This window comes from Malaclemys terrapin, chromosome 1, assembly GCF_027887155.1.
Source record: "Malaclemys terrapin pileata isolate rMalTer1 chromosome 1, rMalTer1.hap1, whole genome shotgun sequence".
Lineage (NCBI taxonomy): Eukaryota > Metazoa > Chordata > Testudines > Emydidae > Malaclemys > Malaclemys terrapin.
The window spans coordinates 337,741,247-337,754,591 of NC_071505.1; the positions used below are offsets into that span (position 1 = coordinate 337,741,247).

The 13,345-nt window shown below is 52.1% G+C and overlaps 1 protein-coding gene across 2 annotated transcripts in view; it reads right to left on the reverse strand.

Annotated features, from left to right (window-relative positions):
* Positions 1 to 451: 451 nt before the first annotated feature.
* The window catches only part of CAPN5 (calpain 5), a 125,732-nt gene continuing 112,838 nt past the window's right edge, over positions 452 to 13,345 (reverse strand). For both annotated transcript variants that reach the window (XM_054015817.1, XM_054015818.1), the window contains exons 9-13: positions 13,252 to 13,345; positions 12,037 to 12,233; positions 10,561 to 10,682; positions 4,084 to 4,220; positions 452 to 2,869 (exon numbers count right to left, since the gene is read on the reverse strand). The exon at positions 13,252 to 13,345 is cut by the window's right edge and continues 29 nt beyond it. In XM_054015817.1, coding sequence (XP_053871792.1) covers positions 2,687 to 2,869; positions 4,084 to 4,220; positions 10,561 to 10,682; positions 12,037 to 12,233; positions 13,252 to 13,345 — 733 coding nt within the window. In that variant the 3' untranslated portion in view covers positions 452 to 2,686. The remainder of the gene's footprint in view (positions 2,870 to 4,083; positions 4,221 to 10,560; positions 10,683 to 12,036; positions 12,234 to 13,251) is intronic.

Below are 13,345 nucleotides of genomic sequence, written 5' to 3' on the forward strand. Positions count from 1 at the left end.
GGGCACAAAAGGGGAGCATGGAACAGAATCTCACACATCATGTGGGGGCAGGGACCCATTGCCATTGGAATGCTGCTTGTCTGGCGTGAGAAAAGGAGTAACCTTCAGCCACCGCAGCTCACACGACTCCCTCTTACCCGGACCCGATCCACGGAACGTGTGTTCTCCAGCATGTCTGTCTGTGCCGTGGCCGACTGTCTTTCAGGAGAAGAGTTCTAGGGCCTGGAAAGCAACACCCTGACACCATGTGGCTAGTGGCCAGGTACACCGTGTAAGGGTTTGCTCTCAGATGAGAAGGATGCTTCCCAAATATAGTCCTCCCCGCACACTCCCTTTCCCTGTTGAGTGAATGTTTATTAGTGTAATCGGGTGCGCATGCCGGTAGCTGTTTACTGACTTCCCCTTAAGATCACGCCCATGACTTGGCTTGAATTAAAAGCTGGCAGAGAAATCAATTTGAAATGGAAGTTTATTGAAAAGAATCTAAAACGGAATAACCCAATCCATACAGTAGCCCTTGGGTTTGAGAAAGGGTTTTGGAAGACCACGATATTTGGAACTGAGGGTGTTCAAATAAAATATAAGCAATTTATTTATAGAAGGTACAATCTCTACAATTTTGGCTTCTTTTTTTTTTTTTTTTTTTTTTTTACTGCATGTTTGGACTGCTCTTTGATCTGGTACAGCATGACACTTGGATGCTTTTGGTATACAAAGACATTCTCCCAGCCCATTTTAACACATACACGCCACAAAGTTTTATGTAATAAAGTGCAATACTGGATTCTTTGTGAGGAATGAAATAATTGATGGAAATAGCAGGCATTAAATCAAAGACAGCTCCTAGACCAACTAGGCTGACTGTAAAGTGCTGATCTGTCCCCCCAAAATCAAACAAAACTAATTTAATTAAAAACTTCTTTTCATTTTACTGAAGCGGAAAAGACAGCAACATTTACAGTGGAATGTCAATAACTCCCCTCCCAAATCTGCTTTAAAAATAAAAAAGAGATCCAAATAAATGATGTAAGAAAAGATTCTTCCGTGGAGGGGGAATAAAGCCTACGTCTATCATTTTGTTTCTTAAGAGAAAGAAAAACTGACCTAAAAGGATTACAAATATTAAGACATTTTGGTCCTGATACAATATGATGAAATTAAAAAGGCTGTAAAAACTCATCTGTCCTGTCATTATGGCATGCTTGACTATAAGAAATAGACAAGATAGTTTGTGTATTGTGTGACTCCCTAGGAGCTAGTTCAGTGGTCCCCAAACTTTCTCAATTACATCTCCCTCTCCCCCCCACCCCCTTGGGGGGACAGGAGGTGAGTGGGGCAGGACAGGGGAAAGGGAGCTGTGCTCCAGAGGTGGCGGGAGGAGGGGGGGTGAGTGGGACAGGACAGGGGAGCCACACTCTGGAGGTGGGGGGGGGTGAGTGGGGCAGGATGGGGGAGGGGGAACCGCGCTCTGGAAGTGGGGGGTGAGTAGGGCTGGATGGGGGAGGGGGAGCTGCGCTCCAGAAGTGGGGGGAGGTGACTGGGGCAGGGCGGGGGAGGGGGAGCCATGCTCTGGAGGTGGGGGGGTGAGTGGGGCGGGACGGGGGAGGGGGAGCCACGCTCTGGAGATGGGGGGAGGTGACTGGGGCAGGATGGGGTAGGGGGAGCCATGCTCCAGAGTTAGGGGGGTGACTGGGGCAGGGCGGGGGAGGGGTAGCCATGCTCAGGGCAGGGAGCCATCCCTGAGTGCTCCTCTCAGCTCCAGCAGCAGCAGCACCTGCTGCTCTTCCTGCCTCCGGTGGTAGAGGCCAGTTACTGCAAGTAACCAGACAGTGTCCGGGCAGCTGGACCTGGGGCTGGAGCAGAGCTGGGGGCAGAGCGGGGCTGGGTGGCGCTCCCTCCCCACCCCCTGGGGGGCTGGCCCAGGCCCCGCCACACCCCCCCAGATGTTCCTCTGCACCCCCCTAGGGGGGCGAACCCCACAGTCTGGGGACCACTAAACTAGTTAAAGGGGTCAAATTGGCTATTCCATTTCCCCCTCTCCCAATTATCAATGAAAGACGGGGGTTGATACTTGGCAAGGTAGACCACACAGCCATAATCTCTGCCGGGTAAGGTGGGGCCACTGCCCAAGGAGGATGGGATTCACTGTTTCGGAAAGACTGGGGACATTTTCCCACGTTTTCTCCTTCCAGCTGCTCTACAGCCAGTGTACAAACCTGGGCCCACTACGCAGACAAACTTCCATGCACAGTTACATCACCTGTTATCCACTTTCCTCAGATGCCTCCACAGATGTGTGATTAAAGGAGACTTCAGTGACGATGAATTTCCATACGGTTGTCTAAAACCAAGCAGGTAGATTGAAAAGGCATATTGCTTGGTGGGACCAACCTGCCCATCTCTGGGGGTGCGCGACACCCCCATGTAAACAAACAGCATCAGGGCATCCCACTCTGGCTGTCACAGAATGTACCATAGGCCCAGTGCTTTCACACCAGCACGAACCACTTTAGTATTGGCTACAAATGATGCCTCGTGTGAGTAAAAGAATCATTTTGGTTCCCAAAAAGGCACCTTGTTTAACGTTGAAAACATAAGACTGGCCCCTTTAAGTGTGATGCATGCATAGTTACTATATATTTTTTATATTCACATATATGGCTCGAGAAGAAGAGTCCTTGAGAAGCTAGACATTGGTGAGTTTGCTACTGCTGAGCAATCTCACAGCAATGCTTCCTGAAATGCCATTGGATTTTTTGTTCCCCTTATCTTGGAGCTGAAGGGTTTGCTGTGACAGACGGTCATCGGGGTCACCAGTTAGGGCCACCTGGCCCAGGAACTCGTCACTTATAATGTTATGGTTCCAGACCTAGAGAAACAAAACACAAAATGACAAGGAGTCCGGGGGCACGTTGAAGACTAACAGATTTATTTGGCCATAAGCTTTCGTGGGTAAAAAAACCCACTTCTTCAGATGCACCACAAAATGGGTGCTGTTCCTGTTGGGCCACATGCAGGCTTTCTGCTGCAACCTATTCTGCACGTGAATACAAATGTCCGTACAGGGTATATGGGATGCCTTTATCATTCTAGTTTTGCTGTTATTGATTAGTTCTCTTGCAGTAGCACCGAGAGGCCCCGGATGAGATCAGGGCCATATTGTGCTGGGTGCGGTACATACAAGAAGCGAGACAGTCCCTGAGCTGAACAGCTTACAGTCTAAATAGACCAAACAGACAAAGGGTGGGAGAAAGGAAGTATTGTTATAAATGGGGACCTGGGACACAAAGAGACGAAGTGACTTGCCCAAGGGTGCACAGGAAACCTGTGGCCAGATCTCCTGGAACTTAACCTCTAGACCAGCCTCTCTCTGCAGCTGGTGAATCTTGATCTTCCTCCACTTTTGAAATAGTCACTGGGCTAATCATTTTCCTGGGTGGATGAGTGGACTTTTTAATCCTTGTCACTGGTCATACAGAGGGTATTTTAATAATGACGTGATGACTTGTGTCCTTGCCTCTCCCAGGATTAAATACACACCTCCTCTGATCCCTGCGGGCTGGGGTCAGAACGACAGCATGGAAGCGTGTAAGTGACTACATGAACTGAAAGGCAGTGGAGAACCAGACCCCACATTCCTTTTGTTTTTAGGGCTCCCTTAAGAGGCTATACTTGATGTGAAAAGTATCTGTAGTACCTCGTAATGAGCCAACTCCTGAAGCCCTTACTGAGTTCTTACTGAATCCAAACTTGGGCAAACTCCCATTGACTTTAGTGGGAATTAGACCAATGAAGAGCTTAGTAAAAAAGCTTGACAATTTGTCCATTAGTACCTGCACATTGTCTAAAGCACCATACCTCCTTAAGCCCACATTTCTGGTTAAGAACCTGACAAATTAATACTTTTCACTTAACACGTTAAATAATTGAGCCTCACAATGAAGAATGGTCAAGTATGAGCATCACTGTTAGACAGGGAAACTGAGTCACAAAGTATTTTGATGAAATAGCCAATGGTGCCCTGCAGATCAGGGAATAGAACCTGTGTCCTGCTGGCTCCCCACAGATTGGCCTTTTAGTCACCTGCACAATGATGGGCTGTCCTGCCTTCTTGCGATAGAAGAGACCTTTCACATCAAACTCTGGAGCCTGGGTGTTTTTCTGCACTGGAGATCGAATTTTGTTCCCTTCGCACTTTATGATCACATATGGGTCTGCTCCTGGGGAGAGGAAAGAGAATTTACCTCCTGCCACAGCTAACGTCATTCCTCCTAGCCCTTGATTGGGTCACTCCTGACAGTTGGTATTATAGTCTATAACCCACAAATGGCAGCAGGAAATCAAGCAAACTCTGTAAATGGGGACAATGATGCTTGCCCACCTACGCATTGTCCTTTGAGATCTACAAACGTCCAGGGGCCAAGGCTCATTTGCATTATGCGTGATGTCACCCCGGATGTGGGCTAGCAGCTGAGCAAACCAGCTGAAGGTGGTTCCCAAACAGTGAAGTGACAATATCACTGTAACATACAAGCCCAGATGTTCCAAACTGACTAGTGATTTTGGGTGCCCAGCTTGAAAGACTCTGAAGAAGCCTGATTTTCAGACAACGGGTGCTTAGCACATTCTGAAAATCAGGGCCCTTTCAGGTGTCTCCTGCTGGGCTCTCAAAATCACTAGCTGCTTCGGAGCATCTTGGTTGCAGGCCATGACAAAAAATAGTCCCATAAACGTGAACTGAAGAAAACACACCAAGGCCACATTGCAGTGCAACGAAGAACCTACCTTGTTACCACTGCTAGGATCTCTCTTCTCTGCTCAGTGAAAAAGATAAGCACGTAAAAGCGAGTGTCTGCTGTCTAGTTCCACGCTGCTTGATACCACCAGAGCTACTTAGCTCTCATAAGGCGCTTTCCGGGAGGGGCTGAGCCCCCTCAATGCCCACTGACATCGGTGCAGTTGAGGGCACTCAACACCTCGCTGAATTGAGCCCACATAGCATTTTTCATCCATAGATCTCAAGGCACTTTATAAAGGGAGGTAAGAACATAAGAACGGCCATACTGGGTCAGACCAAAGGTCCATCTAGTCCAGTATCCTGTCTTCCAACAGTGGCCAATGCCAGGTGCCCCAGAGGGAATGAACAGAACAGGTAATCATCAAGTGATCCATCCCCTGCTGCCCACTCACAGCCTCTGGCAACCAGAGGCTAGTGACACCATCCCTGCCCATCCTGGCTAACAGCCATTGATGGACCTATGCTCCATGAATGTATCTAGTTCTTTGAACCCTGTTATAGTCTTGGCCTTCACAACATCCTCTGGCAAAGAGTTCCACAGGTGGACTGTGCGTTGTGTGAAGAAATATTTCCTTTTGTTTGTCTTAAACCTGCTTCCTACCAATTTCATTTGGTGACCCCTAGTTCTTGTGTTAAGGAAGTGTTATTTACTCCTTCTCATATTTACTTTCTCCACACCCGTCATGATTTTATAGACCTCAATCCTATCCCCCCTTAGTCGTTTCCTTTCCAAGCTGAAGGATCACTGCCCCGTTCTATAGATTGGGCAACTGACGTACCCAAAAGTTCTGTGCAGACCTAGGAATAGAACCCAAGGCTTGGTCTACACTACCCCCCCTAATTCGAACTAAGGTACGCAACTTCAGCTACGTGAATAACGTAGCTGAAGTCGAAGTACCTTAGTTCGAACTTACCTTGGTCCACACGCGGCAGGCAGGCTTCCCCGTCGACTCCGCGGTACTCCTCTCGCCGAGCTGGAGTACCGCAGTCGACGGCAAGCACTTCCGGGTTCGACTTATCGCGTCCAGACTAGACGCGATAAGTCGAACCCAGAACTTCGATTTCCAGCCGTCGAACTAGCTGGTAAGTGTAGCCAAGGCCCAAGTCTCCTGCCTCCCAGGTCACTCCCTTAGCCACCGGACTATGATGCCACCTATAGGAGCTTTGTAAGGGAAAAAGGTACCCAGATTTCTACCCCACAGTCCACCAACTTGCACAATCTAGCCCTAAATGCAGAGGGCCAAGAGCTACCTTTGACTTGCAAATGCAGTGCAATGTGGAGTCCCAGCCATGTGCTGGATCACTATATAATATGCTTTTATTGCTTGTGGGACAATCAAGGAACAAACTGTCCCAGCTCATTACTCGTTCTCAGTCTCTACTAGCTACCATCCCAAGTTGTAGGAGCATTTGCACCTCCTGCATGAGAAGTTGCTCATGAGAAGGGTCCCTGAAGAGGGACGGGGAAGGAGGGTGGGAAAGCAGGAGGGAACAGAATTGGAGAGAATATCCCAATTCTACTGTGCTCAAGACCCATCGGTCTGAGGTGATTTGTGCCCAGGCATGGTAGAAATGGGACAGACGATTCACAAAAGGGAGGGGAAGGATCTGGAATCTGAACTGGTTTGTCGCCCCCGGGCGCACCTTCAAAAGTTTGGCTTGGAGGTTGAGGGCTGCTTTGCTGAGCCCTGGCCCTGGTTAGAGGAGGACTGAGAAGGTCTCCGTCTTTTTCTCCTGCTCCGCTTCCTGCTATAGTCCTGTCTAGGAGGAGCTGGGTAGAAATGAGGGGCAGGCTGAGGTTTAAAATGCTTCCTCTGGGAGGCTGCCATATGAAGCCCCAGGGACTTCGGAGTTGTCCATGAGCCCTGTAGGCTGTGGGGCTTCATGTCTGTTTGCTCTGAGAAGAGCCCTAGGCACTCGAAAGGCAAGTCCTGAATGGTCTGCAGGACCTCATGCGGGAGTCCCAACACCTGAAGCCATGAGCTCCTTCTCTTGGCTACGGCTGTCGCCATGGTATGGATTGCAGAGTCCGCTGAATCGAGGGAGGCCTGTAAGGAGGTCCTCGTGACGACCTTGCTTCCTCAAGGACAGCAGCAAATTCCAAGCGGGAGTCCACCAGAAGGAACTCCTTAAATTTGGACGTTCCAAGAATTAAAACTATAGCAGCTGAGGACTGCCTGCTGGTTGACGATGTGAAGCTGGAGCTTCCCACCCCCTGGCCCCTGTAGAATATACCTTCTTACTGAAGAGATCCAGCTTCTTCGCCTCCTTAGACTTAGGAGTCGGTCCTGGTTGTCCCTGCCTTTCCTTTTCGTTGGCAGCCTCCACCATCAGAGTGCCTGGCTGAGGGTGAGTGAACAGGTACCCATACCCTTTTCAAGGCACAAAATACTTCCTCTCCACCCCTTTGGCCATGGGAGGAAGAGAAGCGGGAGTTTGCCACAATGCTTTACTATTGTTATGGATAGTTTTAATGAGGGACCTTCAGGCACCAGAATGTTGGCCATGGGGTCGGTCTCCTCTGACACCTCCTCTGACTGCAAGCCCAAATTTTGAGCCACCCTTCTGATCAACTCCGGGTGGGCTCTGTTGTCCATTGCCAGCAGCATGGTGGATGTGCCTGCCACCGCTTCATCCGGGGAGGATGAAGATGCTAATGGGGGCACTGAATTTTCCTGACCCTCTGGCTCGCGGGGATACCCCTGCGCCAAAACGCCGTGTGTGGTGCCGGTCTCCAGGCCCGAGGCTATCTTGGTACCGGCCCCGGTGCCGAGTTCTGCTGAGGTCTCAGTGCCGGCCTGTGTGCCCATCTCTGATCCTCGCAGAGGTTCCCGGGCTACAGCTGTTGATGATGGAGGGGCCCGTGCCTCCGAAACCACCGACTAGGATCTGGACCCCGGCCCACTGCGGTGGCCATGACATCATGGGTAGTGGCTGTCCACCTTGTCTGGAGCGCTGCCAGCTTTGCCTAGAGACGTACAATTACGCCTCCGAGTCCGATGAGGACTCCGATCCTGGCGACCAAGGTGGCGCGGAGCGAGATGGTGCCGGGGAGTGGTGCTGAGGTGAGAGCGAGAGGTGCCGCATCATCGCCGGCTTGCCCCTAGAGGGCACTGTGCCTCTTTGCAGTAACTGTGACAGTGCCAGTGCTGCCGCCCGTGTGGGGAACTGAGGTGTCATTGCTAGGAGGTCCCTCGTCGCCTCAAAGGTGTCCAGCATGGCGGGAAGGTCCAAGTCCTCCACCCCCGCTGTGCCCCCAATCCCTGCTCATCCCCCTCTCCCCAGAGTCCATCTCTAATCTCTCTGTCCACGTGGCTTTGGAGGGAGCATTGCTCCTGACGGGTACCACTAAGGGAAAACCTTCCGACAACTGTGCACGCAGCGTGCGCACACCTACTTGGAATTGACATGACCAAGCACTCGAAGAAGAAATGAGGGTTACAGAATAGTTGAATTATTTCTTGGGGACAACATGCGTCTTAGGGAGGGGCTTGAGTGCAGAGAAACGAGGGTGGTGGCTTGGGGCAAGGGTGACCAGGTGTCCCGATTTTATAGGGATAGTGCCGATATTCGGGGCTTTTTCTCATATAGGTTCCTATTACCTCCCACCCCCTGTCCCAATTTTTCACACTTGCTATCTGGTCACTCTACTAGGGGCAGGCACTCTGTACACTAGGGGGCGACAGAGAAGAGGCTGCAGATTGGAGTGGGAGGTGGGATGAGCAGGGGTGGAGGAGGGAGCAGGATGGTGTGGGGTCTTGAGGGTGAGGAGAAGAGTTTAAGCTAGACACGATGAGCGGCAGGGGGACCAGGGGGAGGCTCAAGGATGGGCGTGTTACAAAGTCAGCCTGCCGGGCAAGGTAGATCATTGTCGCAGCCGTGCACTGGCTGGACTGGAAGGAGGTGTCCCGGGGTCCTCGGGCAGGCCAGACACAGGGTGAAGCAATCAAGTCAGGGCCCGGGTGAGTGTGTGAGCTGCAAGACCAGAGAAGAAGGATCCCACATTAACCAACATTTCTCCGTTAGGCAGCAGGCCCATGTCCCCGTGTTTGTAGTGCAGAATGAATCATTGTTTGAGGGCCAGAGCAGCCAGGCTGTAAGGTTAATGCTCTCACAAGAGGCTTTGGTAACTGCCAAGGAAACACATTTACTCAGAGGGCAGCATGCTTTGCGGCTTGAAGCCGGGGAATCAGAACAGGAAATGCCATTCCAGAGGCTGCACCTGGCATCTTGGTGTAAAAGTCACCACCTTGCAGCCGCCTCATCACACTGTACCCGGGACCTGGTTCTTCAGAGCCAAGATCTCGGAGGGTGTAGAAGAGACTCTGTTGACTGATTTCCTTCTCAACTGGAGCACGTCTTTAGAACAGCAGCAGGGTACATGATCCCAGGAAACTGGTTATCCATGAAAACAAGAGCACAGGGGGGATGAGGACAGAAGAGCCCTACACCGTATGATCCAGACGTCAGGCTGGATTCTCCGTTCACATCACGGATTTGATCCCTTTGATTTCTAAAGGTTCCTAAACCATGCTCATCACCATAGTAGCTGAGTGCCTGACAAAGGCTGGGCGGGGAAGCAATAACCCAGAGATGAAGCGACTGTCCCAGGAGCAGTCAGCAGCAGCGTTGGGACGAGAACCCAGCTCTCCGGTGTCTCAGACCAGCCCCCTAGTCACCAGCCCACTGACTCCATCTGCTAGTTGAGTGGAGCTGCCCCTGGCTTACCCCAGGGTAGGTGAGAGACGACTCAGGCTGATGGGTTCTGTGAGCAGCAAGTCATTGTCTCTCCCCTGAGGAGAAATCTGCCGGGGATAAACCCCTCTGCGTCCCTGCTGGAGAGCCTAGAAGGGCTCTGTTTGCAGAACACGCAGCATAGCCTAAGGAAGGAGCGGTGTTAGTCTTGGAACAGCCGCTTTGCCACAAGGATCCTTCTCAAGGCCCTGCAAGGATCGCCCTTGATGCACATTGCCTGGGAACTCATTACCGGTGAGGTGGTGAGAAGGGTTGTGATAGGACGAGTTCCAATCAGGAAAAGTCACTAATGTCCATGGTAGCTACCGTGTTTCTTTTGAAAGCAGGACCAGCAAAAGTCATCCCTCTACCCCCCACCACTATTATCCTAGGGTTTCTTGATCCAGATGTAAGTGATGAAACTGGAGGCCCCTTGCCAGGTCGCTCTCTTTAGCAGCCAAGAAACGAGCCAGGACTCACCAGCACAACTCTAGGGGGCGCTGTGCTGCTGTCTTCCTGATGAGAGGCCCTGCAAATGGCAAAGTGCCAACAGAAGGTGCACCCCTCTGGAGAATCCACTGCCGGTCCCCAAAGGACAGAGGAGGGATGCAAGCAATTCAGTACCCTGCAAGGGCCTAGACTCGATGCATTAAAGCCACATGAACCTCCCAGCGCCCCCCACCCGGGCAGTGGAGAACCGATCCTGCTGCAGTATAATGAATGATGGGGAGTTGCCTGCAATGGCAGGGGACTGGGCTTGTTGACCCAGAAGGTCCCTCTCCGTCCTGTCTTCCAAATGGGTCTCTGTGAAATAAACCACATCCGCTCCATCTCTTGTATTTCGAAAGAGCTCGTCCCCATGGTACCCTGCCTTAGCACCTGTTGGATCATCAGCATGTGCTGGAAGCCCTGGAACATGATCTGAAAACAAAGGACTTGGTCCTACTTTCCTTCTAACAAAACCAAAGCTCAACACTGGCTTCCCGTCCCTCAGCGAGTGCAGAACAAGCAATACAAAAGGCCTGTACCTCCTTGGGAATCCTGGTTCTTCAGTCCAGCCGCTGCCAGGACATGGACCTGGGACACCACTTGTGGATAGCCACACATTCCACTCCAGCAGGTGCGGGCGGGCTCATCCAAGGTCAGTTCTCTGCGTGGGGGATCAACAGCAAGGGAGACGTCATGTCAGACACGCCTGGGCTCCCAGAGCTCACACCTCTTTCTAACAGCAGAGCCATTGGCACCGATTCAGTGGGTGCTCCAGCCACGGGGAAAAAATGGTGGGTGCTGAGCACCCACCCACAGCCCCCCCGATCAGCGCCTCCCGCCCACCGGTGGCTCCACCAATCAGCACCACCCCCTCTCTCCCAGCACCTCGAAGCAAGGGCAGGGTGTACTCGGGGGAGGAACAGGGCTGGAAGAGGCAGGGCATGGCTGGGGCTTGGGGGAAGGGGTGGAGTGGGGGCAGGGCCTGGGGCAAGGCGGAGGTTGAGCTCTCCCTGGCACAGTAGAAAGTCGGCGCCGCTGAGCAGAGCCCTGTTGCGGGACATTCTGAGGCAGATCTGGATATTGCGCCGGACGCCTCTGGAGGAGGGAGTGAGGTGCGCACGGCTGGCCAGCCAATTGGGTCCCCACTGAAAGGAAGCCCAATGCAAACTCCATGCGGGTTTGGTGACTGGAAGGCAGAGGATGGGGAAGGCCGAGGGAGGTCACTTGGTTTCCACATCACGTTAAACATGCGCTGGTTGTAACTTAGCTGTTGGGAAATAGGGCGAGAGAAAAGAAAATACCCCCAGGAATCCCCCAATCCCACACAGCCTGCAATGAGTCTGGCGGGATTTACACCTCACTCCCTACCTACCTTCCTGGCCATTTTCTTTCTTTCTTGCAGACAATAAAAACAAGGGCAAAAGAAAGTGCAAATTCTAGGGCAGGGTACATGTTAATTGTGGAGCATGGATTTATTCCTCATATAAGGAGCAAGCTCCTTCTATCTATCTAGCTATTGTACTGACACGGTGCCCATCACCCGAGCCTGTGAGCACCTCCCCATCTTTAATGTATTATCCTCTCAGTGAGGTACTCTTATCCCCATTTTACAGATGGGACACTGAGGCACAGAGAGACCAAGCGGCTGGCTCAAGGTCACACAGGAAGTCTGTGGCAGAGCAGGGAACTGAAATTGGAATCCTAGGAACTCCCAAGTCCCCAGTTAGTGCCCTAACCACTGGGCCATCCTTCCCTTCCTCATTTGTTTTACTAAGAAACACCTTAGTTTGCACACTGGGTCATTAACCCACTAGGTCGCCCAGTGATCATGAACATCTATCAGGTTCTGAAGCAGCTTGTGATCTGCAAATTCACCTGCTAAGTCACATTGTGCCAGAACAGGCCCTTACTGAGAGCTTCCTTCAGGCCAGGGCAGGGGTTGAGATCCAGGCCAGGGAGTTTACCCTGTTCCAGTTTGGCGCGTGACGCTGAGGATAAGAAGATGGGCTCCTTACCTGCAATCTGCAGGCACGTCTGTGAAAACCCGGAGAAGGAACTCTCCCATGTGCCCCGGGTCAAAGGTAGTTGGAATGATGACATAGCGGCCTTCCTTCAGGTCTGTCCTCAGGAAGATGCTTCGGGAGTTAATGTAGATGGAGGTGGCCACTTGCTGCTGCACGGTGTGCATCCTGTAATTCCGGTTCAGTTCAACCTGGGCATAGATCACAACAGGATACTCAGCACAGATCTTTTCAATACCCCTGGAACGACGGCCCCTCGTGTGGGTCCATCTGCAGGGACTGGACCCACGGTGTCCGGGTCTAAAAGCAGGAGCTGCTGCCGCTTGAGCTAACGCATCAGCTCCAGTGGAGACAGGAGCAGACACATAAACCGCTCTATGTGGTCTAGCTACTAGCGAGAGATGGAGCACCACACCAGGTAGGTTAAAGGGAGGTTCAGGGCTCAGGGTAACAGATCAACCACTCCTATTTAGCAGGGGCTATCCCTTCTGCTTTGCGGGGTGTATGTGTATTTACTGCCCTACCGCTCTGAAAGCTCGCCCAGTGTCCCAGTCTTTCTGATACTAACACCCTCGGTGCCCCCTCCTACGCTTTCATGCTGTCAGGTATGACTAAGCCAGTGGCACTCAGTCATTTCCCGGCCACTGCCGCATGACCCAGGCCAGGCTTACAGTATAGGCACTTTCCGTTTCTGGGAGAAAGTGATTTCAATTATCCCTGGCCAAGTTCTCTCTAGGATCCTCCCTCCTCCATCATGTCTCCCCACAGTGCTTTTTCTACTACAGGTCTTTGGTCCCTCCGACCTCAGGCCCGAGATCTGGTGACCACAGACCCTGTCTGTGCGATGCACTGTCTTCCCATGTGTGTGAGTTCCTGACATCAGCGATCTGTGCCTGAGAGCCCCACACTCGAGGGCAGTGACACCATGTGTGGGGTTCAATCCACCCCTCCCCTCCCCCTGTGCTTCCAGCTGCAGAGAGGGGAGGGGCCTAGTAACACCTTCAACTCAGATGACCATGGCCCCTATAGTCATGGGGCAGCTTGACATTCCATCTATCCCCTACTTATGCACAGGGGAGTGCTACCAAGAGCAGCGTTCTGCCAGGGTCCTGCTCGGGTTTGCTGGGGAGCGGGGGAAGCTTCCCGAGCCATCTGCCCCCTCTAATGCACCCAGGCACTCAGGCCAACAACGTACATATCCCAGCTTACCTTCTGGATCTCAAACCCGATGGCCAAGTTCTCTCCTTTGCCCTCTTTGCGGCTGGTCCTCTTTGGTTTCTGCTGGATGCTGAAGAGCACTTCG